This window comes from Chelonia mydas, chromosome 22 (assembly GCF_015237465.2).
Source record: "Chelonia mydas isolate rCheMyd1 chromosome 22, rCheMyd1.pri.v2, whole genome shotgun sequence".
NCBI classification, from domain to species: domain Eukaryota; kingdom Metazoa; phylum Chordata; order Testudines; family Cheloniidae; genus Chelonia; species Chelonia mydas.
The window spans coordinates 8,323,879-8,350,100 of NC_051262.2; the positions used below are offsets into that span (position 1 = coordinate 8,323,879).

The 26,222-nt window shown below is 47.7% G+C and overlaps 1 protein-coding gene and 1 long non-coding RNA gene across 13 annotated transcripts in view; both read left to right on the top strand.

The window, feature by feature from the left end:
* The window catches only part of NTM (neurotrimin), a 682,503-nt gene extending 671,237 nt beyond the window's left edge, over positions 1–11,266 (top strand). For 7 of the 12 annotated variants that reach the window (XM_043533929.1, XM_037882399.2, XM_043533933.1 and 4 more), the window contains 3 exons: positions 4,208–4,240; positions 9,499–9,654; positions 9,834–11,266. In XM_043533929.1, the coding sequence (XP_043389864.1) occupies positions 4,208–4,240; positions 9,499–9,599 (134 nt within the window). In that variant the 3' untranslated portion in view covers positions 9,600–9,654; positions 9,834–11,266. The remainder of the gene's footprint in view (positions 1–4,207; positions 4,241–9,498; positions 9,655–9,833) is intronic. The other 5 variants (XM_043533930.1, XM_043533928.1, XM_043533931.1 and 2 more) reach the window with 1 other exon arrangement.
* Positions 11,267–14,560: 3,294 nt separating this feature from the next.
* The window catches only part of LOC122463534, a 45,069-nt gene continuing 33,407 nt past the window's right edge, over positions 14,561–26,222 (top strand). The window contains exon 1 of the long non-coding RNA XR_006286983.1: positions 14,561–15,600. This is a non-coding gene — a long non-coding RNA (uncharacterized LOC122463534). The remainder of the gene's footprint in view (positions 15,601–26,222) is intronic.

A 26,222-nucleotide genomic window follows, 5' to 3' on the forward strand; every position in this document is an offset into this window, starting at 1 on the left:
TGTTTTTTTGAAAAAATGTTTGCTGTTTAAATTGTAAGCTATCGCAGCCTCTCCCTTACCAGGCTTTCAGGCTAATCAGTGTCACAAATGACCCAGCTTTTTCAGTAAGATGGATGCCTCCAGCACTGGTTCTGAAAGGCCACTTGTAATTAAATGTTTGTCTGTCTGTCTGTGGCTGTTAAATGCATGTTTCCTGGTCTATTCATCCTGAGACATGCTCCTTACCTGTGCACTCTTGGGCTGAAACTTACCCAGGGTTGACACAGAATTTGGATTAAATATCCTGGCAGAGGGGCCACATGGCAGACAGTCCACTAGTTGGGCAAGGTTTCATTTGGAAAAAAGTGGCCACAACTTCCCTTGCACTTGGGGTGGGGAAAGATTGTAAGGATCTGTCGGCAAAGCGAGCATTAGTGGTCTACCTGGGGGCAGGAGTTGTGCTGATTCAACCCATCCCCCCATCAAACTCCACCAGCAGGTCTCTGGTCAACTGAAAGCTGTCTTCCCGGGATAGTGGTGCACCGAGCCATGTTTATGCAGAGAAGCTCCATGTGCATGTCTTTCTGTGCCGGGTTTATGGGATCTGCCCTCAGGCAGTTGGGCCGAATGAAACAGGTGTTGATATACTTCATGCATTGCTTCTGTAAAATCCCACAGTGACTAGCCATGCAGGTATGAATTGCAGGCACCGGGCTGAAAATGCATGGTAAAGTCTTGACCGCCCCATTTGATTAAAAACCACACGGGGCCGATCATGAAGCCCTTAACTAGGTCAATCTCCCACTGAATGAGTGAGGGCAGCAGGAAAGAGAGGATGACCTTGTGTTTAAGGCACTAAACTGGAACTCAAGAGACCTAGGTTCTGGTGCTAGCTCTGCTGGACTCACTGTGTGACTGTGATCTGGTAACTTCAGATGATTTTTTCAAAGCTTTTTGTCCCTCTAATAAACTCTTCTTAAATAGCTCCCAATTTTTATTCACATTTATCTGTTTAATTTTTTCCTCCCCAAAATTTTGCTCATCATTTTCTTCAGCTTTGGAAAATTGGCCCTTTTGAAGCACCAGGTATATATATATAATATATATATTACTGTTCGGCACTGTCCACTTTTTGCCCATATTGAATATAATCAGTTCTGATCACTGATCCCTAGGCAACCACTAACTTCCAGTTCAGTGATTAATTCATCTGTACCCATCATAATGAGGTCCAAAATAGAGTTACCTTGGGTTGGGTGCAATACCTTTGTGTTAGAAAATTATCATCTAGAATTTGTAGAAGCTCTAATGAAGCTTTATTACTGGCTGCATGAAACCAGCAGCCTATGCCTCCGCAAGTGAAGTCTCCCAGAACAACACAATTTTTCTTTCCACTCTTTACAGACAGGTGGTTAAGAAGTAACTCGCCATGCTCACTGGTATGATTCGGAGGCCGGTAACATAACAGTACCCTCTCTGGGCATTGGTAGCTAGCACACTGATCCATATGCCTTCAAAATCCTATGGTTCTGTGTTATCAATAACTCTAAAACAAGTAATGATGTCTTTAATATAGAGTGCCATGCCCTCACTTCTTTTCCCACAGTCATCCACAGCTGTGCAAAGTGGGTATGAACACTCCCGGATCAGAGTGGTAGTGTTTTAAAACCACTTTGTATAATTGTAAATGACTATACAAGGTATAAGGCAGTAGAGAATTGGGCCCATAGAGAAGTAGGTTACTCTCTGAGTAGCCTTACTCACATGAATCTGATCCTTAATTATTTTGGCCATAAAATCTATTTACTGACTGCTACAAACAGGGTTAGGGATCCTGGCTTATTTTGTGGCTAATCTTGAATAAATCTATTCCACCAAAAAAGAGGCAATTGTTTTTTTTTATTTAACATACAGTACAGGGCATCCCACTTTATTCAATCGCTAATTTGATTCGTTCTTTAATTTATCAAGACCTCTGGAACCAAATCTTTTTTTTATTATTATTAATAAAACCCCTAAAACCTCAATTTCCACCCTTTATTGTGATCAATGTTGATTGCTTTAGGCAGGTATTATTAGATAATTCTCTCTAGAAAGTCGCAATTAATAAGGATGGGGCAAACATTCTGCATGGGAGAGAGAAAGAAAGAGCCCAAGGGAAATCCCAAGAATAAAATAAAAGACAAGTGCAAATTCAAGGCACATTATTTAGACATTCTGGGCCAAACTCAACCCTGATGTAACTCCACTGTTGCACCGTCAATGAATGTCTCTGTCACGTTGAAGGGCCAGAGCCTCAAATGGTGTAAATTAGTGGGTCACCCTTAAGTTTTGTTACAGATCTTGCCGTATGCTTTGCCAGCTGTGATGGCCAGGTCTGTAATTAAATCAGATTCTTATTTAAGGTTAGATTTTGCAACCATGAGTCACACTGCTGAGAACTGGCATGAGTCGTCTCATTAAAGCCAATGGGCCAACCCTTAATTTAAAGGGTAGGAATGGGCTTGGTTGAAATCAGAGGTGGGAGCTAAGGCTGGCAGTTTCTGAAGTGGCCACTGCTTTTTGGGCACCTCTGATTTCGGGTGCCCTGTTTCAGGTTTTCCAAATGGCTGAGCACCCCACCTCTCCAGATGAAATCAATGGGTGCTCAGGACCGCTGAAAAATCAGTGTCTCAGCAGCACCCAGAATCAGTGACTCCTTTGGCAAAAGTTGGCCTGAATATCTAACTTAAGGGCCAGATCCGGCCAGATCTGGATTTACACCAGCTGAGGATCTGGTCCTAGATATTGTTTTAAGAGTAAATGATAATAATACTTTGCATTTGCAGTGCTTTGCATATGTAAAACGGCCTATAAATATTAACTAAATGAATTCCCCCCCATGAGCAAGGTATTTACCAGTCCTACTTTATAGATGAGGAAACTGAGGCAGAGAGGTGCTGTGCCTTGCATAAGGGACGGTAGCATCTTGAGTCAGTGGCCAAGCTGGGTTGAGATCTCGGGACATGCTGACTCCAACCCCTAGGCTCATTTCTCCTAATCGCAATTGCCCCCTCCCCCCCAATAGTTGACTGGTAATCCCAGATGTTATTGAGTGCTGGTAACACCATCAGAGGAAAGGCCTGTACATGCAGAAATGTGAAGTTCCTTGTGCTGCAGGTTGCTCTTTGCACTCTGCCTGTCCAATTCTGAGCCTCATCGCTATCCCTTGCATATGGAGAAGAAGGCTGGAAGCAGGCTGTGGAGGACTCACTCAATGCAATCCCAGCTCAGACCATTCAGAACTCATTTTTGTCCGAGCCAAGATAAACCCTACACCGCCACCTTTGGCTTCTCTCCTTTGTTCTTCAATTCCGTAAGGTTTAGTGTGGGATCAAGGCACTGCCTTAGCGTTTCTAGGCGGATTATGAAGGCCACTTTGCTGGTCTTCTCTGCATTCTCAACAGGAGCCTAACACTGCAATACAATCCTTCCCACCAATCGCCTGCACCTACATCAACGGCAACTAGTAAGACCCAGCATTAGTGAGGATAATTCTGTGTCCTGGGCCTTCAGTTAGCACACAGGGACTCATCATTGCAGTAAAGAACAGGCAGGTTTCTTGGATACAGTGGGCATGGCTGGCCGTCTGCCTGAAATCCCCCGAAGTGTCCTCCTCCGGCAAGCACTGATCTCGTTTATGACATGGGATGGGGCTGTCTCCTTCCCAGGATCGCTAGTCAGAACAGGGAAGGCAGGACATTGGTACTAGCCATTGGAGATGGGCTTGACCCAAATCCCCTGTGCTTTAGGCGAGTTCGGATCCTGATCCAATCTTTGCAAACGACCCCACCTCTAATGGGACAAATAACCCACCCTCTGAGCTTGGAGAATATTAGGGAAACAACCCTAAACTCTCGGTCAGAACTCTGTGGCTGGTTCTCCCCTGCCTTGTAGCCATCAATTCACCCTTGTGCAAAAGGAACATCTAATGCTACCAGATCTGCGGGATTGTGCTTTGCACTCCCTTTGCACAGGGATAGATGACGACACAAGGTGCAAGCCAGTGGGGAAATCAGGCCCGGCAAGACTCAGACCTATCTCGAATAATACTAGTAACAGCCACCTCGACGTTAGCAGGGGGAGTCAGACGCTGTCCAGGCTGCTCAGTAGGGGGAAGAATCAGCTGAACTGTCTTTAAACATCGTTTTCCGTTCACCTTAACCATGACTTGTTCTTTAATTTTTAGAAGAGACAACTACAGCCCTGACACCCTGGAAAGGTCAGTACATGTGCTCCCCAAACGGTGATTGCTCCCCCAAACTCTGGTTTCCCTGCTGCCTCCAGCCCCTCTGCTTCTGCTGCCCCTTGTTTTCCCGTGGCTGCGCTAAAACCAAGGGATCGGCTGAGCGGAAGTCACGATCTCTTGTCCCGCAAACCACCGAGAGCACCAATGCAACTAACTTCCTCGTTGCACCCCTGCTTTGTGGGGACTGCTGCAGCCCACCCATTAATGCTTGCAGGGTTCTAATTCAGTAGCATTAGGAATTAGGAGCAAGAAATGCACCTGTGATGAGGTGTAGCCATCCTTGTGTCCGGAATCCTGCAGCCTGTCCTTTCTTGTAGCCTAACATGCTATAGAGACCTTCTTTACACAGCCTTTTCCTCTGGATGCTGTGCAGCTCCCTGCCTAGCTCTCCCTACCTTGCTCTCGCTCTCTTACTGTCCCCTTTTGCTGTGGCAAATATCAGGAGTATTTTCTGGTCTGATTCACTGGGTTTCAGAGAAAATTTGTCTCATTCGAGGTCCTTATTCCTCCCAGATGTTTTCAGCGGATAATTGATGCTTGTAACATTTCTGTAGGACACTACAGGGTTTGATAATTGGCCTCTTTGGACTGTCACATGTTTCTCTAATGAGCTGGAAGTAATGAATGCATGAGACCTGGAGAGCAGTCACAGCCTGGCCTCCTTATCAGCTGCACTGCTCCTGACACAGGAGTGCTAGCTCCTGCCAGCAAGGGTTCCATTATTATCCACCCACAGCGCTTGGCTCCCTCCAGAGCTTGCTCTGAAATTTCATCAGGTTCAGCCCAGGTTTCAGGCACCTGATGCTTTCAGCTCTCCAGGATGCTGGGTCCAACTTTGTTATGATAACCCCAGTTGACCCTCCGGTGCTGGCCAACATGGCTTTTCTTTTGAGTGGCGTGGACAACAGGTAAAAGAAGTGAAATCTGTTTAGCCAAAGAAAAAGAGCATGTTAAAAAAAAAAAAAAAGAAAAGACAGGAATAGCTACACCTTTCTCTGGTGCCAGAGGGCGTCAAGACAAATGCACACCAGCAGCCAGAAACGCTCAGCATCCAATGTGCACCCAGCATGCTCAGCTCTTCAGAAAAGCTGACCACTTATTTTGGTGCCTAAAGAGGGTGAAGGCAAGTTCTTTTGAAAACCTGGTCAGAAATATCCCAATGGGACCTGCTGGGACATTGTTGGGAAATCTGGCCCCAGTCATGGGTGCTGAGTAGGATTGGTTGGAAATTTTCTGTCAAAACTGTTTTCCTATGGAAAATTGGGGTTTTGACTAAACGGAACTTTTTTTTTCTTGGAAAGTGTCTGCTTTTGTGGAAAATTTCAATTTATCACTGAAAAACAAAATGCCTGAACATGGAAATGTTTTCATTTGGAAATGCTGCTTCTGTGGTGCCTTAGGGGAGTTAGAGTCTAGTTGACTCATGTCTCCATTCTTCCTTTGAGCTGGACTACCTGTCCAGACTGCATCTCCCATGGCTGGGGACTCCCATAATTCACAGCTTGTGGTGCATCCCGGTGGATGTAGTCTGACCAGGGAGCCTGGTCTATTGAGGGAAATGGGAACAAGGCACACTAACTACAACTTCCATGAGGCACTTCAGCAGCATAGAAGTTTAAAGACTGCTAGTGAATAGCAGTGTCAAGTCTGCATTGAGTCCTGTCCACACTGAGTTCCATCTGGGGGGAGATATAAACCCTTTATGCTTTACTAGCATGTCTTCTTTTGCATGAGATGTGGAACAGAACTCCTGACTACTTCTTAAAAGTCGCATGACTGTTTCACGAGCGTAGGGATTTTAATTATGTTATACAGGAGGTCAGAGTAGATGGGCCCTGCTGACCTTGGAATCTATGAACTGTGGTTTCCCGTTCCAGTTCCCCTGTTTACCTATCATTCTTGCTGCCATTTCAATTGAATGGGGGAATTCTTCATTTCCTGTATCGGGTAGCTGTGCAAAGTTGCTGTGAACTTTTGAAAGGTTGTTTAAGGCAGGTGGATGCTTTGCAGTGATGGGGAAGAGATCCCTGTCTATATAAAGTTTGGAGTCGGCTTGGAAAGTTTGCCAAGCACTTTTCACTCATTGGCTGGAAGGTGTTGTATAAACATCAGCCATTGGGCCAATTTTAGTTACTCGGTGAGGAAGCTTTGAGTCCCTTCTCCCCCTCTAGTCTGACCGGGCTATGCAATCATCTTCTCTTGCACAGCAGATCCTCTGCCATTCCTCCTCCCAGCTAGTGCTGTAAAGTGGGTATGGCTGGGGGAACGGAGCCTGGCTGGGAAAAAGGCAGTGTGACCCAGACATCTCTGCTCTCCAAGCAATCGTCAGTTGCTGGTATAGCCTCTTAGGCCCATAAGCAACTGGTGCCAGTGAGAGCAGCCCCAAAATCAGAGGAGCCTAAATGTGATTTAAAGGCAACTTTGCATCCCCACTCCACAGCAGTTACTCCAATAACAGCTGAGGATCTGTCCCATTAACTTTCTCAGGGTCAGTAGGACTTCCTGCTCCTGTTACTAAGTGATCTTCCCCATCAGTCATCTCATTAGGAAACATTTTCATCTTGATTTTGGGATCTTTTCAGTGTATTCAGCTGCCTTGTCATTTCTTTATGTTTTAAACAGCACAATTATTATTATTATGACGGTAGAGCCTAGGACTTTAGGAGAATTGGGGAGATAACGGCATGAAACTAATTAGTTATCGAGTTAAAATCTGTCCTCACTTCCATCCCTTCTAACTCCATCAAGTGCAGAATTCGTCCCCTCACTTAGAGTTTGCAGTTTTTAATTTGTGTCTTTCTTTTAGTTAGCGTTATTATTGTCTGAGCTGAACAAATAGTGACTCCCAAGAACGGCAAACTTTACAGACATTAACTAATCCTCGCAACACCCCAAGGTGGTAGGGAAGTATTGCTATCCCATTTATACAGACGGGAAAACTGAGGAAGGGATCGCGGGCTGAGTTTTCAAAAGTGGCCATTGATTTTGGAATCAGTGGCCTCCTTTGAACCTTTTGGCCTGTGTGACTGGCACAAGGCCATGGAGGGGAAGAATCAGCTTCAGAGCTCAGGTTTGAATGCAAGAATCCTTGGTGTCTAGTCCCATGTCCAATCCACAAGGTCAGTCCCATCTCTGAGGCTTCCATTGCATGTATGTTAACTTGTTTGGTAGAACTCAGCTGGAAGAATGTGGCTCATGGTTTTACGCTATGGAAGAATGGCCTCTGAGAGAGGAACAGAATAATATATCCCTCGCAGCCATGTTCCTCCATCCCTTTTCCTCTCATTTGGGGTTCTCTGGTTCATTGGGCAAAGGGGGAAATTATCAATAAGCAAGAAACTTGGAGCCCAGGAGACCTTGTTAATCATAAAGATGGACAAAAATTATTGTTGGTTTTTTTGCAGAACACATCTTCTAACAACAGGTCAGGTCTTATCTCCATGAAAACTTCCATAGTGCCATGGGGAAGTGAGACAAGTAAAACAGGAATGTATAGGAGTGACAAGGCAACAGAACCTGGGGCTAAAACAGGGACCTCTGGGGATTGTTTGGGGTATGGGCCTTTATGTCTTCTCTGCTTAATCATCATGTCCCTTTGCCTGCTTCAAAAATCACTCTGCTACTATTGAAAACCTGGACATAGAATAGCTGCTTTTATATTCTTGTTGCATTTCATGTGCACTTCCCTACCAACTGTGGTAGACACACCACAGAGGCCCAAGGACACTAAATAAGTGCTCCCACGATTAACTTTGCCAACAAACAGGAAAGGAGGTGGAAAGAAACAAGATTACATGAGCCCAGCAAGTGGCATCTTTTCCTCTTTTTGCCACATCGTGTCCAATCTCTGAGTGCTCAGCTCAGTTCTGCACGAAGTTCTCAGCTGGATGTAATTTTTCTCCAGCAAAAAAAATAGAGAGAAATCAGCCTCAAAGTTTGGTGGCTTGAATCAGAGTTCATTCTTGACATTTTGCCTGTTATAAAATCCATGCGAGGGGCCCACCTGCAAGCACATTTTCCCAGTTGTACGTGTGAAAGACACGCCCGCACACAGCTGCTTCTCCAGGTTTGCAGGACACGTCTAGGAACACACCTGCTTTCCCACCTCCAAATCTGACACAGGGCTCATGGTCCTTTGGGTACCAACATATTCAGATACCACCCAACTCCCATCCATAAGTCAGCACACACAGCTGGCTCCTGGAGTTTTGTTGAAGTCAAGCACCAGCCATGGGATGTTCGCAGAAGTGAGCCCTTAATTGGATTTGTGAAAGACAGAAATGCCCAGACCATCTACCTTAATGGTTGTCAGTTTTGTGCCACAGATGATGTTCCTCTACTAGAACGTGTAGTTAGGATGAGCTGTCCCCCATCAGCCTTCCTTTTGCATAGGAGAGATTAAAAATAAATAAATAAAATAAGTGGGTTGCCATGAGTACTAGGAACGCTTGTGATGTGCTGTGGTATAAATGAGACCAACAGGCTGAAACTAAGAAAGAGGGAATTGAGACTGAACATCAGAAGTTCCTTACCAGTAGGATGCATTAGGCTGTGGAATAGCTTCTTCAGGGGAAGGGCTAGAAGCACCATGGTTTGAGGTTTCTAGAACTGGAGTGGAGAAGGCAGGTAAAAAAATGTGTTGTAGGTAGAAACCTGCATTGTCCTTCAGGAGATGGAGTGGAGGATCCAGCAGGGTTTCCATCTTAGAGGTCTTGGGCAAAGATTTTTCAGAAGAGACTATAGATTTTGGGTGCTCAGCCTGAAACACTTGAGAGGTCCCTGAAAGAGGGTACTTAGCACTTTCTTTCTGGCCTCAATGGGTGTGTCTACACTGCAACTAGACACCTGTGGCTGACCTGTACTGGTTAACTCCGACTGGAGCTAAGGGCTGCATAGGCGTTTGGGCTCAGGCTGCATCCCAAACTCTGGGACCCTCCCACTTTGCAGGGTCCTAGAGCCCGGGCGCCAGCCCAAGCCTGAACATCTACATGACAATTCAACCACCCCACGAGCCCAAATCAGCTGGCATGGGCCAGCCGTGGGTTTTTAATTGCAGACTAGACGTACCCTTTAAGTCATTTCAGGGTGGGCATCCAAAGACTGACATGCCCCAGGTTACTTTTGCAGACATTGCCCTATGTTTCTATGAATTAACCAGGGCTAATTTGTTTATTTCTTGACTCCCCTGACTAACACCGTCGGATTTTTCCCTCCCTGCTCCCCCTTTGCAGGCCCTGGAGCAGTGCATGATGGGAACAACGGCACGTCAAGAAGAGCTGTCTGCATTGGGCTGCTTCCCCTCCTGCTGTTGCATCTGCTCCTCAAGTTTTGACCCAAGTGCGGATTCTGCGGAGTAGCGACAACCACAGCAACAAGAAGAAGAAAAAGTATAACATTTAAAAAAGAAAAATAAGCGTTATAATAAAGAGAAAATCTGAGGGGGAGTGGGGGGGGGGGGGAAAGGGAATTTTGAAAAAAAAATCCAGTTTTTTCTCACTGAAGTTTTGACACAGCTGAATCTTTTTCTTTCTTTCTCTTTTTTCCTTTGCTTTCTGCAACGGACAAGTGTGCCGGTACCAAGGACCAACCAGTACATTTGGCTGAACGGCTCCCCCCGCGCCCCCCCACCACATCCCCCATTCCAAGGCAGCTGGCTCGGTTATTTCTTTCCGCTCAACTCTCCCACACGGATGATTACGGAGTCGGCCGCTCCAGCACATGCATATACAGACGCACAAGCCCTTTTCTTTTTTTTTTGAGATTTTCCCTCCTTTTCATGGACTGTGCTGCCATTCGTGTTAGTATGAAACAAACAAGCAAAAATTGACGCCGCCAAGACACATGAAAAGGAACAAAGCAAACCGGTTGTTAAACATTTCTTCATTCTGCTACACACGGACATCATGGAGAATGAGGGATCTGATTCATTCTTAATTTTATTAATTATATTTTCTGATATGAGCCTAGAACTGTTAGTTCATAAAAAACAACAAAACAAAACAAAAACAAAAAAAGAGAAGTATGTTAATGAAGCATTAAAAACAAAGCAAGCAAATAGTGTTCTTCTTAACTAGGTGTGCAAGAGGTGGAATCTCAGCTTGTCTTAGGGGTTTTGCAAAATTGGTGTGAAGAGTCAACAAGTCCTGGGGGGGGGGGGTGGTTTTACAAAAAATTCCTCCACCAGCGTTATTGAAACTTCATCCATCTCTCTGGTGTTTAACGCAGAAGATACTATGCTATATACATACTGTTTTGGAAACGGAAAAGGTGTGCTCACTGTAGGTTGAGTTGGATGGATATGCTTATTCTTTTTATGGGATATATACATATATATATATATACACACATATATATATTATTTTTTTTGTTAGCGTTCTAGCCACATTATTTCTCAGCAGGGTCCTTCTTCTGCCATTCCTGCATGCTGTATATGGACTTAGCTGTGTATTGGTCTTCTTCTAAGAGATGATAGAGTCTATTGATGATTGTGTAATCAATTCCTGCCTATTATTTTGTCCCCTCCTTCCCTTGGGTTATTTACATGTTGGAGACACTTATTAAAAAACAACAACCAACCAACCAAACATAAAAGGAAAAGTGGAAGCTGCAGCGTCTCTTTGCAGGTTTGGCTATTCCAAGGGGAAACCATGTATAACAACAAGTATTCGTCATTCCTCCTTTTCTACACAGCCTGGGGCGTTAACACAACAACACCGCAAACTAAAAAAGTCAACAGAAAAGAAACAAAAACTCGTCACCCACCTTTGATTTGGCCATCGGCTGGTTGTATGACACGTGTGTGGCTATGGGAGAAATTAACTTGCTTTATTATTTCGTTTCCTTCTTGGTGGACAAAACTGAAGAAACGTGCTTCACATCGAGGTTCTGGGATAGCCCTATGGCCGGAGGCCCTCCGGTGTCCTTGACTTGTTTGGGAGGGACGAGAGGGGGAGGTTGTGTCTGACTATACATTAAAAAAATGTTCCGTGTTGCCGTTCAGCCTGGTTGTAGTACCTCATTGTGAAGCTTGGAGAACTGGTCATATCGGGGGGTGGGGGTGGATCTGTGCTTGTATAATGTTTTCTTGTTTAATTCTTCAGTAAACGCCTGCTCTCCCCTGCAGGGGAGAAGTGAGTTTGAGAACAACGGCCCAGATCCTCAAAGGTATTTAGGCCTCTAATTCCCAATGGGCGTTAGGTGCCTAAAAAACCTTTGAGGATCTGGGCCATCTAACTCTGGAGTCCTGCTGTGAGTCTGACGGAGGAGATGCAGTCTCTGAGGAGGAAGGGTGGCAGACAGATGACACAGGTCCTCATCCCTGCCTGATGGCTATTACATGCTTGTATGAATGCCTCACCGCTATGGATAATGTCCAGATGCAGCTGACATTTGGGGTGGGGTGGGGGAATAGGGAGGAGAGAGGTAATGCTAAATAACAATAATAAACAACAACATGGCCAGCTCTGCAGCATGGAATGAAGGAGGGAGAGCGAAAATCCCCCGATCCCGCTCAGTCCAGCGTAATAGGCTTTGAGTCTCAAAACCCGCTGATGTCAGCTGAAAGACTCCCATTGACTTTACTGGCTTTGGATCAGTGAGTCTGGGGGTCTCTTGGAATAGACTGCTGGGGGCTGAGCCTGGGGACTGCTAGCAACTCTCACTTTCTACTCCCTCAGCATTTTGCAGGATCAGGCCTTTCATCGAATAGAGCAGGCTGCTCATGTCAGCCCCAGAAAGTTAAAGACAATACTGCAGAGCCCTAAAATGGACTCTACTTTCAAAAGGTCCTGACCTACTGGGGAATGTCCTCCAGATTCCAATGCCCGTTAGTCATACTCTGTTGTCTTTTATTTTCAGGGGCTTCCTTGGTCTCTCTCTTCTTTAACTGCAGAATTACGGTTCAGCCTTAGGGCTGGATTCTGATCTCGTGTTCAGCTGTGCAAACCCACTGAAGCCAATGGAGCTGTGCCCAGATATGCCACCAAAGAATTTGACAGCGGGGATACTCCAAGTTTTCACTAGAGTAACTGAGAACAGGATCTGGCCCTCAGCAATTAAATGGCTGCTTTTTTTTTTATGGCCAGTGATCAAATTATCCTGTAATAGCTTCCTGAAGGGATCGGCATTGATCAAAAGAAAGGGTGGAAGCTGTCTTCCTGCTAGCACAAATGACTGAGCTCCTGAGGTGCTGATCGAATTAGATGGAGGATCAAATTAACCAGGGGTTGAAGTAAGTGAAAGCAGCAGTTGAATCTAGGGGGATAAAATAGTGAACTGCACCATTCCATCCCCTGAGGAGAAAGATAAATACATCAGCATCTCCGTTTTGGTGAAACATGAGTGGTCTGATGTCTGAGCTGTCCCACAAGGAGTAGTTAACCAGAGAGTGCTAATCCCAGAGGACATGCATATTCTTCCTGGTGCCTGGCCAGAGAAGGACACAGAAATAAAGCTGTGATGGTACGCAAAACACAGGAGGAGAGAAATGGAGAGGGAGAATGTGATGGAAAAGGTGTGGGTGGGGTTCATTTTAAATTGATGAGTGGATGCCAGAAGCAAAGCGGAATAAAATATTAATGATTAAAGGCTTTTTCTAAATGTGTAAGTAACAAAGCATTTGGTCAGTTCTCTTCCCGCAGGGGCTTGGATTGGCGCCTCAACAGTCTAGGTGACAGGTTCAAACCCAGCATGCAGTCTGTGGAGAGTGAAAGCCCTTGGTCAGGGGGAGGTGGTACAGACACCTGTCCCCATCACAGAAACCCCCAGCACCATTGGTGCCTGTCAAGTGGTAATCTCCGCAGAGAAGCCAGAGTCTCAAGGGGACACAGAGAATAAACTCTCTGCTTTATCCTCAGACGTGGTCTCTCACCAGGGCGTGACTGGAACCTGTTCTTGGAGCACTGCTGGGGAAGCTGGCATCACTGATTTCTGTGCTCTGTGCATTCTTAAGGAAAATCAAAGGACGTTAGCAAAAATATCTCGCCAAGTGTCTCTCTCTCAAGATCTTTTTTTTTTTTTCTAACCCTATTTCTGTAGGGATTCTCCCTGACTTTTCTGAGCCTTGTCTGTCACAGTTCTCTGTCCCTGGAAGCGAGCTGCAGCCGGGCTACTCCCTGCACCATGTAGCTGTGGGACTCAGGGACATTGGGTCAGTGTGGGAAGGGCGCATCTTACAAAGTTGGCTAACGGATAGATCTCCAAACGTAATTGTCACCAGGGAATCATCATCAAGCAGGTGCATTTCTAGTGGGGTCCCCCAGGGATCAGTTCTTGGCCCTATGCTATTTAACATCTTTATCGAGGATCTGGAAGAAAACAGATCACCACTGATGAAGTTTGCAGATGACCCAGAAAACGGGGGAGAAAGAAATAATGAAGAGGACAGGTCAGTGGTACAGAGTGAAGTGAATTGCTTGGTAAGCTGGGTGCAAGCCGTGTGTGGTTTAATATGGCTAAATGTAAAAGTCTATAACTAGGGACAAAGAATATGGCCCTTGCTTAGAGGATGCAGGGGCTCTTTTTCAGTCAGAAAACTGAAAAACACAAAACAAAAAAAAAACATTGGTGATGGTGGATAATCAGCTGAACATGAGTTCGCAGTGTGACACTGTGGCCCAAAGCACTCATCCTGGAATGCATAAGCAGGGGAAATCTCAAGTAGATTATTTTACCTCTGTATTTGGCGCTGGTGGACCACTGTTGGAATCCTGTGTCCAGTCTGGGTGCTCGCAATTCAAGAAGGATGGGGACACATTGAAGAGGGTTCAGAGAAGAGCCACGAGAACGACTGAAGGATTAGAAAACCTGCTTGATAGCGATGAGAAGCAAGGAGCTCAATCTGTTTAGTTTAACAAAGAGAAGGTTAAGGGGTGGCATGACTACAGTCCGTAAGTACTTGCAGGGAGAACCACTACCTGATAATGGGCTCTTCAATCTAACAGAGAAAAGCATAGCACGATGCAATGGCTGGAAGTTGAAGCTAGACAAATTCAGACTGGAAATAAGGTGTTGATTCCTAACAGTGAGAATAGGTAACCATTGGAACGATGCACCAAGGGTTGTATTGGATTCTCCATCACGGGCAATTTTTCAGTCAAGAGTGGCTGTTTTTTCTCAGGGCTCTGTTCTAGGAATATTTCCAGGGAAGCCCTAAGGCTTGTGACAAGGTTGGACTAGATGATCACAATCACCCTTTCTGACCTTGGAATCTAGGACTCTCTGAACTCCAGCTAGTCAATGAGAACAACTCCGGCAGCTCAGCCCTGTGCAATGTTTCACTCCAAGTTGCATCAAAGGGAAGAGTAGTGGTGGACCTGCTCACCCTGCACCAGCTCGGGGAATAACTACCCAAGAACACAAGCTCAGCAGCTGGCTGAGTTCTGCCTTGCCCTGACTTGCTAGCCACTGTCTTTGCCTCCCTTTTGCTGCATTCAGTCTGCCTTTTCCATAGTTTGCCCCCCTTCCCTAGGGTGATCAGACGTCCCGATTTTTAGGTCTTTGTCCCGCGTCCCGACCGATGCACGGTCGGGACGCCATTTGTCCCAATATTGTGGCCTTGGCTGCTCTGCTTTTTTTGCTTCTGCAACTCCAGCCGCCTTTTTTTTTTTTTTTTTTGCTTCCCCCAAGTGTCCCGAGATTTTCTCCCTTTCATCTGGTCATCCTACCCTTCCCTGAGATTTTCTTCCTCCAGACCACTTCAATCTTCTGCTCCCCTTAGCCGCCTCTGCCCTGCGGGGAGCAACCGGCAGCCTCCACCCCTGGAGACAAGCAGGGAAGGCAGAAGGAGAGGGGGTGGGAAAAAGATAGGAACCAAAGCAAATATAGCCTCAGATCATGCAAACGTGTGTTTGTTTGTGCGTGTGTTACAGGTCTTTGTGCCAAGCCACAGAGGATTGGAGGCTGCTACAGACGCACTACTAGATATAGAATTAGCCCCAGCTATTGCAATTCATGCTTTTCCAGCCACGAGGTTCCCGGTTCAATCCCTGCAGTGCCAGCCAAGAGGGCAGCCCTATCACAGCCCCCCTCCCCCGTCCTTTAAGCCTGCGAGTAGTTGGCATGAGGCGGCTGAAGTTAAGCACATGCGCCCCCCTACCCCATGGCAAGCGCCAGCCCAGCCCTGGGCATTTGCAGGGTGGCCCTGCCCATGGCGGGCTGCAGTGCTGCGGCTCTGCCAGCAGGTGGTGCTGTGTGAGGTTATAAATCAGCCCGGCCGCCGCCCCCACGTGGTGATCCGAGACGGTGCCTGCCCGCGTGGGGGGCTCGGAGTGTTTGGTTCCCCCTGGGCCCCCAGCTCCTCGTCACCCCCCTCTTTCGGGCTGCACGTGGCCAAGGTAAGCGAGGCCAGCTTCCTGCTGCTGTCCTGGGCAGGGGGGGTGGAAGGAGGCCAGCTGAGTCCAATGCACCTTGCAGCTGGTTGCCCGGAGTGGGGTGGGGGGGCTTCCCCCTTGCATTTCCTTGCCCCGCTGCTCAGGCGTTTGCCAGGCCCCACGTGGTTAACCACAGATCCGTGCCCCCGCCTTTGCAAAAAAGTAACAGCGCACGTCGGCTCCCGCGTGGCGCCGGCCCCTCCGAAAGGCATGGCCCTTGCGCGGCCCTGAAATCACCGCCCCTTGCACCGTCCCCGCGCAGCCCGGGCCCTGTTTTACCGGCTGCCCTCCCAGCCTCCCCCTGGGTCTGCGGTGGGGCCGGGGATGAGGGGTGTGGGGTCTGGGAGGGGGTCAGGGGCAGAGGCAGAGGGTTGGGGGTCAGGGCTAGGGGCAGAGGTTTGGGGGGGAATGAGGGCTCTGGCTGGGGATCAGGCTCTGTGGTGAGGTCATGGATGAGGGGTTTGGGGTGCAGGTTTCCATGGGGAGAGAGAGGACCCCCACCCCCACCCCCACCCCCACCCCCACCCCGAGACCTCTTTTGCTGCAGCAGCCCAGGGCCGAGCGCCTCTCCCTGCTGGGCGCCTGCAGCCCTTCATAGCCTGCTCCGCAGCTGAGAGGGACTTGAGGCCCAATTTAAGGCCCCCTGTAATGGCAGGGAATTGATTAGGTGGGACACACCCAGATTAGCCCAGCAGTTGAAGGTTACCTCATAGGATCATACCCTTGCCAGGTTGGAAGGGATCTCAAGAGATCCCCCTGCGCTGGGGGGAAGTAAATGTAGACCCTCCCAGGTAGGTGTTTGGCCGTCCTGTTCTTAAAAATCTCCAATGAGGGGGATTCCACAACCTCCCCAGGCAACCTGGTCCGGGGCTTCACTCTCTTTAGAGTTAGGCTGTTTTTCCTAGTGTCTATCCTAAATCTCCCTTGCTGTGTAACAAGGTGGTGAAAATCCCAGAACTCAATGGGACTCTGCACCATACAGTGACTCACACACCTAAGTGTTTGCAGGATCGGGGCCTTAATTATCATGAGGGTTGGGAATTATACTTTATAGGCCCGGTTATCAAGGGCTGGGCACCCACGCAGCTGATCTTCAGTGCCCAACATAAAAACCTAGCCACTGCGTTTAGTGCCTAAATAAGTGTTTGATGTCCGTGAAGGTGCAGCTCCAGATGATTTTAAAAGAATCATTCCTTATCACTGACTTTTTAAAGCCGTGTACTTTGTAGGCAATCGATGGCTGGTTAGTTTGTAGTAATTCATTAGGTGTTCCCCATTTCTTCCTGTCCAACATAGGTGTTATTTGCTGCTGCTGCGTTCCACCCCAGAGGTGGCTGTGTGCCCATAGCAGTTGAAATAATTGTGTGCGTAGTTTGCAAAGTGCTTTAGAAGAGTCTGATAGTAGGTAAGGAGGGATTGGAAGTGGGGAAGTAAGTTTTGGGGAAGAGGGTCTGTTATTTAATTGATCCTATTTGCTTTTCAGTCCTTAAACAGTGAGCTGGAAAATCTCTTGGTTTCTGGTCTGGAAAGCTCAGTCTGAAGAGGAGGGGTTTGGCCAGCTAGTATGCGCCAACCCCGCCTTGCTGCAAGTTTTGGGGCGGGTTGAGGAACGTTTGTAACACTGGAAGTTTGGATAATTAGGCGTTTCAGTCTGCTGGGTTTATGACCAGCTCCTCAGCAGAGGAGGGATGGTCCAGAGCTCACAGCACTAGTCTGGGACTCTCATCTGCATGGCCACAGACTTCCTGTGTGACCACGGGCAAGTCACTTACTTGTCTCTGTGCCTCAGTTACCCAGCTGTACAGTGGGGATACTAGCAGTGTCCTGCCCCCCAAAGGGATTGTGAGGCTACAAACATTAGTGTGTGGGGCTCTCAGATACCATGGTAGTGGGGGCCAGATAAGAATCTAAGAGAGAGAGCTTTAGACTGGGCTTTTCCATAATAGCCTATTGGAGTTAGGCACCTAAATCCCAGTGCATTTCAATGAGTGCCTAATTCCCTGAGGCTCCTTTGGAAAAGCCCAGCCATAACCAGAGCAACTTCAGGTTAGATATGGGGAAATCAGGTCTGCAGTGTAACTGGTGCCTGCAGTTGCTTTGGAAAGTGGGCACAGGGAGGAAGTGGTGCCAGCCACTCAGGGGGCTGTGTTTTCTGATAATATAGGGGATGCTAACCCCATTGAATAACCCCTGCAGCTCTGCCAATCTGTGATCATATTGCCAATCCATGTGGTAACTGGAAGAGGTTTCTGCAGCAGAATGCCAACTTGCCACTGTAGACAAGGCACACAGGCTGTTTCAGGGCAGATATTTGGTGCCAGCCCAGGTTGGGAGTGACCTGAAGTTTATGGCCTTCTGATGGAAATTTGGCTCACATGCATTCAGTTGATGATCTCCACCCAGATGTTAGGCCCTGATTCTGAAGTCAGGTCCCCTTAGCACAATCACCTCCAGCTTCCTGGGTTCGATAAGACTACAGGGGTCCAAGCGAGCGGCTCTGATTGCAGGAGCAGAGCTCTGGGGATGAAAGGCCATGCCCACCAAGCCCTAAAAAAAAACTTCTATCCATTCCTCCCTCCCTCCTTGCATCCAATCTTCATAGATTTCAAAGCCAGAAGTGACCATTCTGATCACGTAGTCCGCCTCCTACCTGCCCAAGACTGTAGAATCCCACCCAGTGATCTCAGACAGGCTGCCTGATCGCAGAGAGGCGAGGATTGGGAGGATTGGCAGTTCGGGCTTTCCTTTCACTGCTCCACATCCTGCTTCAGGAATATTGGCAGGGAGAAGCTCTCCCTGCGGCTGCCCATCAGATAAGTGGAGGGTTTTTAGTCCCCAGCCCTCTTGTGCCAAACTAGCTAAATTCATTTTAATTAGAGCACATATACATATTAGCACACAAAAAGGGGACTGGCAGGTAGGGAAGCGTTGTTGTCTCTGTACACTGCATGGGTAAGGCTGGCCCTAGAATAGCATGTCCAGGTCTAGTGGGCACACATCAAGCGAGATGTGGAAATGCTGGGGAGAGTTCAAAGGAGGGGTTAACAAAAAATGATCCAGGGGCTGGAAAACAAGCCAAGTGATGGAGCTCGACCCAGGCAGCTTAGTGAAGAGAAGGCTGAGAGGTGACTTGATCGCGTGGCTAGGTATTTACTCGTGCAAAGAGATCCGGGTGCGAGGTTCAGTCTTGCTGACAAAGGCACAAGAAGATTCAGTGGCTGGAAGCTGAAGAGCGGTAAATTCAGCCGTGAAGTAAGAGGCAATTTCTTAGCAGCAAGGGTAATTAAACAGTGGAACCGCTTACCAGGGGAGATGTGGCCTCCCCATCGCTTGGAGTCTTTACAATTAGATCACATATTTCTTTATAAAGATATCTGGGAGAAATTCTATGGCCTGGCTATGCAAGGGATTGGGCTGGATGGTCATGGTAGTCCCTTCTGACCCCTGCTCATTCCCTCACTTCATGGGCCAGGGAGAGAACAGGAAGCTCTGCATTGCCCTCAATGTGCTCATAACACTTGCCGTGGTGTATTAAAACAATGGCTATAACGCAGTCTCATGCTTCAGGGCTTCAATTTGTCTCTTGCAGGGGTCAGGAAGGAATATTTTTCCCCAATGTATAAGTGACCAGATGTATTCTGGGATGTTCTTTTCCCCCCGCCTTCCTCTGCGGCATCAGGGTTTGGCTAGAGATGGAGACGGGATAGTAGACGCAGTGAGCCAGTGCTCTGAGGTGGTGCAGAGAATCCTCTTTATCAGATGTCTGGCTGATGAGTCGTGGTCTCACAGTCAGCGTTAAATTGAATGCCAGATTTGGGGTCAGGAAGGAATTTTTCCCTGGGTCAGATTGACGGGGACCTTGGGCCGGAGGTTCGCCTTCCTCTGCAGCATGGGGCACCGATTGCTTGCTAGGATCACCTGGGCATATCTCACCCAATCATTTCTCTCTCCTAATCAATCCCCTGCCACTGCAGGGGCCTCAGGGCCAGGGGTTGCCTTGGTCTCCCCTTTTCTCAGCCTGTGGCCCAGTTTTAGCCTCCAGGAGGCTGAAATGCTGTAGGCTAACCCAAACTATTGAGTGGGGGTGACTGGGTGAAACTGAATGTTCTGCGTTATACCAAAGGTGAGGCTATGATCTCATGGTACTTTCTGGCCTTTAACTCAATGACACTGTATCTACTGGGATCCCATCTTGCTACAGCCCCGTGCGTCCCCCATAGTGTTGTGGTAACAGCTGCACCTTGCCCCACTCTTTATTCTCTGAATCCTCTGATTGCATACATTAACCACTCTCCAGGTCAAGGAATTGCACCTTACATCCCTTTAGTGCCTGGCCCTTTCTCAGCTTAAGTTCTCTCCTCTTCGCCAGTGAATGCAAGCCGAGTTTCTTTAACCTTTCCAAAGAACCGAGCTCCCCAGCTCCCTGTGTCGTTATGCTGGCTGCCCTCTGCTCCACCTTCTCTGGTTCTTGTAATCGCCATGATATAATAAGGCTGCCACAGCCGTTCACGGTATTTTACTTGTGGCCTCCCTAGACTCTTATGCGGCATTTGGAATAGCTGCTGGTGATTTACAGTCACCACGCTTCTTGATCCATCCCAGGATTTTCTTGGGCTGGGGTTGGGTTAGACTGTTGTTTTTTAACACGGCGGCCTGTGAGCAGAAGGCTTCATGTTGGCCACCCAGCTCCGTTTCTCTCTCCCAGAGCGTTTAGAAGGTGCAGGGTATCCTTGGAATGATTTTCCTTCCTGAGGTTTGTCAGTGTTAGAATAATAATACTTCAGAATGTCTCTGGTGTGTTCCACTTGAGGAACTCAAAGAACTTTAAAGACATTAACAGAGTAAAGCCTCATGGCAATGCCTTGGAAGGCGGGATGGTGTGCTATTTGGCAGATGGGGAAACTGAGACACGGAGAGGACAAGGCGGTGGAAGAGCTGGGAACAGAACCTGGTCTTCTGACTCCCTGTCATGCACCTTAATTGCAGGGCCAACATCAGCATGTGCTGAAACATTTGGTCCCCCCAGTGGGTGTCGCTTGTTCCTGAATGCTAATGGGACAAACTCAACCCCAGTGTAACTCGACTAGCTTCAGTGGAGTTACACCAGGAATGGGATTTGGCCTGATGTATATTCGTGGTGGAAGGCGGTGAGTTGCTAAGCGAGTGCCGACTGCAACCAGCATCCTGGGAAGATGGAGACCCAGACAATTTATGTGGCTGAGGTTTTATCTGGGGCGCACCAGCCAATCTCACCCCTGCTAGCCTCTGGAGTTAAACAGCTCATGCAAGGCTTCTGACAAGGGGCAGTTTTTTCGGCTGCCTCTGGGGGGATGTAGAAGGCAGGTTCACAGAGGGGTGGCGTGAAAGCCCCAGGACGGGCATCACATATCTTCGAAGATCCAGCGCAGTTTAGAGATGTGCAATCAGTTGTTTTGCAGGACAGCAGAGTCTGCAGCTGCCCTGGTGCCTGCTCCCAGCCTTGCTGTCTCTTCCTAGTCTGAAAATCATCAAGCTTTGCTCTGTCCTCAGCAGGACTGGGAAAAGAGCCAGCCCATCTGGCTTTCTCCTGACCATTTGCATGGGGAAGGAAGAGAAAACTACAACCACAGGAGGGGAAGGAGAACGCACACGATCCACAAGGGCTGCTTCAGTGATCTGGGGAAGGAGGCCTTGTGGGGTTGATCCTGGGGAGCAACCAAACACCCCCTTTCTCTCCCTACACAGCTAGTGCAGCCATAGCGGTCCCACATTGTCGGACCCGACGGTCCCATGTGGAATCTTGGCCTGCCTCTTTAATTAACAGTCCCATCTCCTCCGCCACGTGCAGCTGTGACAGAGGGTCCCGTGAAAACAAGGAGGTGATGAAAGAGCAGCTAGATGGGGACTGAGGGTAGAGATCCCAAGAGCGATCACCTGACAGATTCCCACACCCCAAAATAATCCTCAAGCCAGTCCTGCCTCTTGGGCTCTAAATAAAAATGTCTGATTTTGTCACTTGGTTTTTAACGCACAATGGTCAGAGCCTGTGGTCCAGGCAGCCGGGGCGGTTGGGCCAGGTCCAGTCTGGGTGCTGGGGTTTGCATTTCTGCCGTGCGTGAGAGCAGTTTGGCCCGCCAGGTAGGGCACGAGGGTGCCTTTGTTGTAGAGCTGGCTATGGATGTTTTTTTAAAAAGCAGGGCAACCAGGTGGCCTCTTTGCGGAATTGCAGTGTGGGCAGAAGACCAATGGCAGGCCAGCAAAGTAAAGCTGGACTGCCTTCTCGGAGGCAGACGGGTCTCGATAGAGGGCCCTGTTTCTGCCCCGTAATTACCTTAGCTCCGCCCAGGGGAGGGGCTCATTCATTTTGGATCTCTGAAGAGACGTAACTGCTGATGTACAGAGTGCCAGAAACAGGCTGGCGTTTTCAAAAGGGCCTCAGGAATTTAGGTACCCATCTCATTACATTTCAGTGGGATGTGCGTGACTAACTGTCTAGCGGATAGAGCACTGGATGAGGATGCAGGAGACCTGAGTTCTGTTCCCAGCTCCGCCACTGACTTGCTGGGTGACCTTGGGCAAGTCTGAACAACACCCTGTGTCTCAGTTTCCCCATATGTGAAATGGGGATATTGGCACTGACCTCCTTTTTAAAGTGCTTTGAGAGCTGCTGATGAAAAGTGCAGATCTCAGCCATAAACCAGAGAGAGGGGAAGGACAAAAAGATAAACAGATCAGGGAAGGGTCCCCATTCTCCTAGCCAGCAGTCCCTCTCCCAATTGATAAAGTCAGTTATGGGTCGAAAGGACAAGTAGCCAAGCTTTTACTGCTTGGCGCTCTGCAGGAGCATCATCCAAAGGCCACTGAACTCATTGGAACGGCTCCCAGAGCACGACTTTGGGGCTGCCCCTCAGTAGCGCTGTGACACCATTTAGCAGCATCACAAAGCTGGTGATTTGCATATTCATCACCAGCAGTAGTTTGGGGATTCCACCCTCTTTTTTTTTTTTTTAATGAGCACAAATCTCATTGTGTCGGGGGGGTTCTTTGGAAAACTCAACCCCATACATGAACCCAGATCTGTGCAAGCAGCGAGAAGCATTTGCAACTCTGTGGGCTAATCTAGCAGTTAATGGGGACTCATGGGTCTGTACCAGGCTCTGCCATTGACTCAGCATGACCTTGGACCAGTCACTTTGCCCCTCTGTGCGTCAGTTTCCCCAGCTGTGAAAGGGGGGTGGTAAAGCACACAGCAATTCTCTGATGATGTTACAAAAATGCGAAATATTATTAGGATTATTATTTATTACTGCTCTCATTGGGGTTTTAAAAACAATTTCTCCTGCTTCAGCACTTAAGCCAACCTGAAACTATTAGGGGTTAGGATGAGACATTCTTGGGGGCCGCAGACTAGCTCACATTTTCTTGTGCTGGAGCCGGTCACTGTCAGTGACAGGAAGCCAAAATAGATGGACCATGATGGGGCTGATCTGTAACGGCGATGGCTGTATACTTTAAATTGCTGCAAAGAAAGAAACGTTAATTACTTTGCTGAAACCACACACAGCTGTGCGACTTTAAGCCCAGGGTGTTCATATCCTGAGACTTTTATGTGGAATAGCACTTTGTTCCGTGGTTGGCCCTTGTTGATTTCAGTGAGGCTGCCTACATTGTGATCAGAGTGAGTGAAGGTAGCAGGACCCGGCTTTTGGTGACCCGTCACCCCATCGTGATGTCTGAGCTCTGCCATGGTGAAGTGGCCCCTGTTTCTCCGTTGTACGTCTGGATCTTGAGTTCTCATCCTGAGGTTGGTTCATGACCAACCTGCCCTTCCCATATTGCTGAATGAGAAGCAGTTTCCAATTAGGTGTGGGGATGCCTACAGGTCCTGGTATGGGAAAGGTTGAGAACCACTGCTTTTGGGAAACAGTGTGGACCAAAGCTTAGAGCACTTGACTAGGACTCCGGAGATGTGGATTCTATTCCTGGTACTGCCACTGGCTTGCTCTGGGTGACTGTGGGCAGGTCACTTCCCTTCCCTCTGCCTCAGTTTCTCTATTTAGATTGTAAACACTTGAGGGGAAGGGACTGTCTCTTACTATGTGTTTGTACTGCACCTAGCACAATGGGGCCACAATCTGTGGAGGAAGGGGAACTACAGTAATACAAACAGATAAAAAGACTCTATGAGTATCTAAAGAACTCTTAAAGGAATACAGTTCAGGTCAAATTTGAAATGATTGTTTTTCCCCACAGAATTTAAGACCACCAGTAATGCGTTTATGGTTTGTTTGTTTTTTTCCAAATCCTAGTGGGACTATTTATATCTATAAATAAACAAGCATTCCCCTGCAGCACTGATGTCACAGACATTGCAACACTGTGCTAGGGCTTGAGCACCTGAAAGTGAAACCAACCTAACACTGTCTAAATGTGGGTTTTTTACATTCTTTCATGTGTAAATACAAAAGGCAGTGTGGACTAATGGGTAGAGCACTGGACAGGGACTCCCCTGGAGACCTGGGTTCTATTTGCAGATTGGCCACTGTTGTATATATTTAGATGGACTATATAGACCAAATGTGTTAACATAACCCAGATTCGGGTTAGCGAGTGAAGGTAGCAGGACCCGGCTTATAGGACTTTGGATAACAAGATTCAAGGCTTGGTATAAAGAGACCTACCTGGGCCTGCTTAATACCGTGGCAAACCCACCATTGTCAGGCCTTTTAAACCCTTAATAAAGATACAGAAAAAAGGGAAATCAGATCAAGCCTTTGAAACATGCAATATTAAGTAAAGTTTCATTTTAACAACATCCCTTGTTCCCTTGCCTGTTAGCTGGAGAGAGTTCTTAGAAAGCAAGCCTCCTTGTCGGACAGTCTCCTAGGTAGAATCAAAGTTGGTCATAACTGTCCTTTTGGAGGGAAAGAGAAGAAGTGAGTTGCAGTGGCTTGGAACTGCTGGTGCTGAGGAAGTCCGATCCCATTTCATCCCAGATGGTCTCCTTCTCCTTCTGTCTGTCAGCAGTTATTGTGCTTGTGCTCAACTTATTTTCTCCCCAAAGTCGTTTCTTTTAAGGCCCCCAAAAGGTAATGACGGGTAGAATAGGCCAACCGCTCGTTATTTTGTCCGTCATGTGGCCTAATTTTCAACACACCAATTCCGTTCTAGTTAAAATGTGGTGGCGTAAGCCGAACACTGCATCCTTGGGGTATTTTTCCACCTACAAGAAGCTGGAAGTTGTACGTATTTCCCAAGAGAGCTGCGTTCTCAGGCCAGAACCATGCCAAATTTCACCGCCCCTGTAGAATAAGGTGGTAAGCACGTGGGTCAATATTTCCGGAAATGGAGGATGGATGCCCAAAATCACTAGCCGCTTTTGCAAACCTGGCCCCTGAACACTTGGATGCGAATAATCAGATACTCCGAATCTTTCAGAGCTTCCCGTCCCTCGATGTACATTGATCAATAAAGCAGACACACATTGTGAGGGGATGTATGTAAATGTGATTAAAGATTAAATGGCTCTGAAATGCTGTGGGCTTTAAAATCAGGCAGCAATCAAAAACCCCTGGGAGTTCTCACTTTAGATTCACAAGCCACTTCCTCTTTGCTGGCAGCAGCTTACAGATGAGCTGTTTTCATGAAAGGGCCTGGTCGTCCCTACGGTGTTGACTACCTTCCTAGAGAACGCAAAGCAGAGGAAAAGAAACTCATCATTAAACTGAAATTGACATGTGAACTCCCATTGGTTTTAAGCTCCTTTGAGTCCCCTTCTGGAGCTGTAACTCCATTAATCTAATATAAAACACCATAATAGAGAAAATATGGGGCAAGATCCTCCACTGCTCTACATTGGCGTAGCCCCGTTGACTTCTACGGAGCAGTGCCCACTGACACCAGCTGAGGATCTGGCCTATAGGTCTTCCATCAGCGCACCGTGTTTGTGTAAAAGGGAATGATGCAGCTAATGAGTTGTAATTTGCGTTGACCCTGTGAATTTAGATGTATTAACTTCACCGCTGAAGAATTCTCTTCAGTCATTCAAACCTCTTTATTCTCCACCCTGCCTTCGTGTAGAGTAGTCCACGCCGAGAGAGCAGCTGAGGTCGCTCCGTCAGGCTAAGCCATGTGAGAGGCAGAATTTGCATGCCCTGATGTGGAGTGTTAGAAAGGATTTAACACGCTTCCCCCTGAAAGCTATGATCAGGGATAACATGTTCTTAGCTGTGATTAGGATGATGATGTATTACTTGAAATACAACAGCGGCGAGGGGCCCCAGTCAAAATTACAGCCTCTTCCCCACTCCATGCTAGCTACTGTACATGCACATGGCAAGAGACAGTCCCTTGCCCTGAGAGCTTACAGTCTACACAGGCAAAGAGTGGGAGGGGAAACTGAGGAACAGGTCATGAAGTGATTTTATTATTACTACTTCAGTGCTTAGGAGCCCATGCTCCAGGACCCTGTTGTGTTAGGTGCTGTTCAAACATAACACAAAGCCCTAAAGAGCTGTCAATCTAAATATAAGGCAAGAGACGACAGATGGATACAGACAGTTGGGGGGGGGGCACAAGGAAACCGTGAGACCGTATTGGTCGGCATG